General features: G+C 47.1%; 1 protein-coding gene across 1 annotated transcript in view; it reads left to right on the top strand.

Annotated features, from left to right (window-relative positions):
* Positions 1-5,511, top strand: part of LOC112073052 (unconventional myosin-XVI-like) — a gene marked incomplete at its 3' end in the record, with an annotated part of 197,982 nt that overhangs the window by 114,008 nt on the left and 78,463 nt on the right. Inside the window, 4 exon segments of the mRNA XM_070440027.1 lie at positions 624-741; positions 2,179-2,250; positions 2,364-2,505; positions 3,889-3,961. Of these exon segments, the coding sequence (XP_070296128.1) occupies positions 624-741; positions 2,179-2,250; positions 2,364-2,505; positions 3,889-3,961 (405 nt within the window).

The raw sequence follows: 5,511 nt of genomic DNA, 5'->3' as shown, positions 1-5,511 counted from the left end.
TTGCAGGATCAGAAGCTGCAGCTCAGCTTTCACCTTCATTTTTGTGGACAGTGTGCATCAATAGCCTGTCTTCTCTTGAGACAGGTCCTGCCTCTATGGCTAGGTCTCACCATAGCAAGGCTATGCTCACTGAGTTGTACAGTAAGTAAGGATGTTTTATTTTTTCTGTGTACTTCGTTAGAGCATATAACATCGAATATTGCTCTGTTATGGGGTTGGATTTTTCAGTGTGTCAAAATAGTATATTTTTGCTTCTCTCCCTCTCTCATCGTTCTCTCTGTCCTGTCCTCCCTGTCTCCTCTCTCCCTTGTCTCATCTCTCTCTCTGCTCTCCCTGTCTCTCTTCTCTCTCTCCCTGATCTCTCTATCTCTCCCTGTCTCTCCTGTCTTCTCTCTTCCAGCTCACCTCCCTGCCTCCCGCTCTCTCTCTCCTGTCTCTCCCTGTTCCTCTCATCCTGATCTCCTGCTTCCCTCCTCTTCCCTGTCTCTCCGTCTCTCTCTCTTCTTCTCTCTTCTCTCTCTCTCTCTCCTGTTCTTCTCCTGTCCGTCTTCTCTTCCCTCTCTCCTCTCTCTCTCTCTCTGTCTCTCCCCTTCTCTCTCTCTCTCTCTCTCTCTCTCTCTCAGGAACGTGAACAAGTGTGTTATGCTGCTTCAGCATGCGATGTTGTTGGGGACCTCAGCTTCATATCACTGACAGACGCTGAGACCGCCTACCCCTCCAACATGCAGCTGCTGGAGCGAGGTCAGCATCACCCCCGTCACATGACCTTGGCCAACGCTCTGCACTGACACCAGGCTGACAGCAGAGGGAGAGGGGGGCGGGGGGGTGAGAGAGAAAAGGGGAGTTAGAGAGAGCGAAAGGTGCGCAGAGAGAGAAAGAGAGAGGGAGAGAGAGAGAGAAAGAGAGGTGGGCAGAGAAAGAGAGAGGGAGAGAGAGAAAGAAAGAGAGGGGGGAGCGATAGAGCTACAGTTGTAATTGTGCCCTTCCTCTTGTTTACATCAGCTCTGCTGCAGTCTCCTCCTCTTCCCTCCCCTTTTCTGTTTCTCTCTCTCTCTCACTCCTCCCACTCTCTCGCTCTTTCTCTCACACGCACACATTCTCTCCCATTCTGTTATGTGTTTGCAGTTGGTGTGTCAGACACTCAGCTATAGTCACCTGCTTGGTAAACCCCTGTTCCCGCTCAGGCCGTTACCATTTTGAGAAGAGGACCTGTTACCCCCTATAGTATACAAATACACACACACACACACACATACACACATACATACACAGACACACACACACACACACTACATTACACAACTACACACGTGTTACCGTGACCCATTGACCTCACAGAGAGGGTAAAAAACATCACGTCACCCCCCCACACCAAAACAGGGCCCTGTTGTCAAGGAGATGTGAGGTTATTGGGTTTCTGAGTTCCTGTCACCCTGTTTATGTGCTTGTCCGTGTGCCCTGATTCCAGGGATGACTAAGCGCTGCCAGCATCACTGATTAAGTAAGTAGTATTGCCTTGTGGCAGAGATTGACTCTTCACGTCGGCTCAGTGATGTCACAGTGAATCATGTAGGCTGGAGCTAGAAGTATGTTTGTTATAGTTTGACAAGTCATATTTTGAACTGTTTTTGTCACTCTGTGAGTGAGTGAAGGCTTTAAATGAGTATGACTTTCTCACCCCATCAGTATCTCTGTTTTCTGCTCTTTTATCACCTTACATATTCACTTGTTTTTGCCCTCTTCCCTCTCTCTCTCTCTCTTTCCCTCTCTCTCTTCCCTCTCTCTCTCTCTCTCTCTCTTTCCCTCTCTCTCTTCCCTCTCTCTCTCTCTCTCTCTCTTTCCCTTTCTCTCTTCTCTCTCTATCTATCCCTCTCTTTCTCTCTCCACTCTCTCTCATTCTCTCTCGTTCTGTCTCGCTTTATTTTCTCCCTCTCTCTCTCTACCTTTCTCTCTCTCTCTCTTTCTCTTTCTTTCTCTTTCTTTCTCTCTCTTTCTCGCTCTCCCTCTCTCTCCAATTTTACCCCCCCCTCTTTCTCTCCACTCTCTCTCATTCTCTCTCATTCTGTCTCGCTCTCTCTGTCTGTCTCTCTCTCTTTTATCCCCCTCTCACCCCTCGCTCTCTCTCTCTCTCTTTCTTTCTCTCTCTCTTTCTCTCTCGCTCTCTCTCTCTCTCTCTAGTGTCTGGAATGCTACAGGTGTGTTCTGATGACCTGAGTACTGCCCTCACCTCTGATGTGCAGTACTTCAAAGGTAACCCCTCACCCTCTGTCCTTATCCTTTCCCCAAACATTGATTGACTTCACAATACCCCTAAACACACAGTACCTCGCAACTCTAAGCTGAAGCTAAGTTTTCTCTTTCAGGTGATGTCATCACACGCCGCCACACGGTGGAGATGTCAGAGAACTACAGAGACCAGCTGGCTAAGGCCGTGTACGGACGTCTCTTCAGCTTCCTAGTCAACAACAGTAACTACTACCTACAGGGACAGGACCACAGCACGGGGTATGGCTACATCCAAATGTGTGTGTGTGTGAGCGTGCCTGTGCATATATGTGTGTGTGTGTCACAGACGTGTACATGTTTCATTGTTAAACACTACAAAGAATTCATTGGCAGCCAGCACAGATACCCATTAACAACCATCATCACAGACTCAACAGTAGCAATGTCAACAGTAGAACACAAGCCCTTCAGAAAGACAACAGCAATACTATCACTCATGACACATAGTTTACACATCAAGGTTCAATAGTTTACATGTTATGTACTAACACGCACGCACGCACGCACGCACGCACGCACGCACGCACGCACGCACGCACGCACGCACGCACGCACGCCGCACACACAACACATACACACCACACACACACACACACACACACACACACACACAGCACACACAACACACACACACACAACACACCACACACACCGAGGGTTAGAGTGGAGGCCAGTGGATCCTGCGTCTTGGGCTTTGGTAATGTTTTTCAGCACTCATCTCTCCGTCAGATAAGCAATATGTATCTCTTGCCATGACCCCTAACACAGCAACACACAACACACACACTACCACACACACAACACACCACACACAACACACACACACACCACACGACACACACACACACATCACACACACCACACACAATCACACCAACACAACACAACACACCCACACACCACACCACACACACACACACACACACACACACACGAGACACACAACACAACCACACACACACACACAACACACACACATGATACACACACACACATTAAGCAAAATATGCAATAATACACTGTGTACAAAACAAAGCATGGTTTCCATGTATTTGATTCCATTTGCTCCGTTCCGGCCATTATTATGAGTTGTTCTCCCCTCAGCAGCCTCCTGTGACATGGTCACACACATCCACAATCAACCACATTCACCCACATTCACCCACATTCACCCACATTCACCACCAATCACCCACAATCAAACACACATGGTCTGATCAGGGGTGGTCCCAAGGGGATTGTGGGTAAGTCCAGGGCAGCATTGATAAACACTTATTTGCTTGAACACCTCCAGTGATCTGATTAACCACACACACTCACAGACACACACACACTTACTCACACACAAACAGACACACACACTCATTCACACATTCATTCACTCACTCACTCACTCACTCGCTCACACACACACAGTAAAAACAGACAACATATTTTAGTTGTATCATTTGTTCTGTAAGTGATTTTTACAAGATGGATATGATAACAGTAAACAGTTTATTTTAGAAATTGCAGGTCTACTATCGCGCGCGTGAGCGCAAACGTGTGGGTTGCATGTGTGTGGTAATCTGATCTTTCCCCCCATTCATCCTTCTCTCACAGAGATCCAGCGCTTGAGATTGGAATCCTGGACATCTTTGGATTTGAGGAATTCCAGAGGAATGGATTTGAGCAGGTACGTTCATTCCACAACACACTTTCTTTTCACCTCATTCCAATCTTTCCCTATCTAAGGTATGTCTATGGTATGGCTCTAGTATGACTGAGATATTCTCACGTCAGAGACACGAGGGAAATTCAAGGGCAGACTGATTTACTGTCCTCCATACTGTCTGTGGCTGTGGAGAAGGTTTTAAAGGTACCATCTAGCGAACTGTATACCAGATCTACAGAAAAAAGTGTTCCAAAAAAGGCTTTCTTTGGCTGTCCCCATAGGATAACCTTTTTTGGTTCCAGGTGGAACCCTTTTGGTTCCATGTAGAACCCTATGTAMAAAGGGTTCCACATGGAACCAAAACGMATTCTACCTGGAATCAAAAGGGTTCTACGTGCAACCCAACCAAAAACAGTTATTCCAAGTGTTTTCCTATGCGGACAGCCAAGGAACCTTTTAAGGTACTAGATAGCACCTTTTGTTCTGAGTGTATGGTTAACCCTTTGAGACCAGAACCACTGGGCACTGTTCATTTTCTAGCAGGGTTGATTCTGTAGTACAGTTAGTGTTGTGTTGTGTAGTAAATAAATGAGATGAGGTCTGTTGTTATTCAGTGCTCTGATGTCGTCCTGTCCTCCGCTGAACTCCACAGCAGACACAATGCCTGTCTCTGTGTCGCCCCTGGATTAGGCCCACAACAAATCGGTGTGTGATGTGTGGTGTGTGTTGTGTGTTGTGGTGTGACATGTGTCTGTATGTGGGAAGGAAGCTGTAGTTTATTATTACTCATGCGTGTGCTGTGGGTGCTGCTTGTCTGTGTGTTTGAATTGATATGTCGGTGATGTGCTGTCGTCTCGTGTGTGTGTGTGTGTGGTGATATGTGCGCTGTGTGTGTGTTGAAACTCAAGAGAAGCCTTTTGTGTGAGGGATTTGTGGATAACAATGCTGGTGTGTTGTTGTTGGTGTTTTGTTGTCGTGTGGTGTGTGTGTGGTACCGGTCGGTGTGTATTGTTCGTGTGTGATGAGGTGTGCTGTGTGTGGTTGTGTTCGTGGTATGTGTCTCATTCGTCGTTGTTTATTTCTTTGGTAAAATGCACTATCCTTTTCTCACGTCGCCCCATTGGCCATGCTCATCTAATCTAAGCGAATAGAGGATTACGACCTAAACTCAAGGCATCTGAGAAAGAAGACGACTAGGAGAGGAGGAGAGAGAGAAATGGTAGAGAGAGACGAGTAGAGAGGAGGAGAGAGAGAAAGGGTAGAGAAATGGGGTAGAGAAATGGGTTCCTCCGTCTCGTGTATTCCTCGTCCCCAGTGTGCTTGTTCAGATTCTATTATTCAGGTCAGTGTGGAGGAGCCCCTTTCTGTAATGAAATCTAACACTGGATCACACTCATATACTCTGGAGAGATGGTGTTACCGAACCAACAGTGCAGTGTGCATGGCACACACACCTCACCGGTCAACACACACATGATGCACACACCACACATGGTGATCAGGGTCATTACGATGATGGGCCTTGTAATTAGAGTTTGCCATTAAGGCTGTATTGTACCTGTTCAGCTTTC

Source organism: Salvelinus sp. IW2-2015, unplaced genomic scaffold (genome assembly GCF_002910315.2).
Source record: "Salvelinus sp. IW2-2015 unplaced genomic scaffold, ASM291031v2 Un_scaffold2133, whole genome shotgun sequence".
Classification (NCBI taxonomy): domain Eukaryota; kingdom Metazoa; phylum Chordata; class Actinopteri; order Salmoniformes; family Salmonidae; genus Salvelinus; species Salvelinus sp. IW2-2015.
This window is presented reverse-complemented; position numbering and strand designations above follow the sequence as displayed.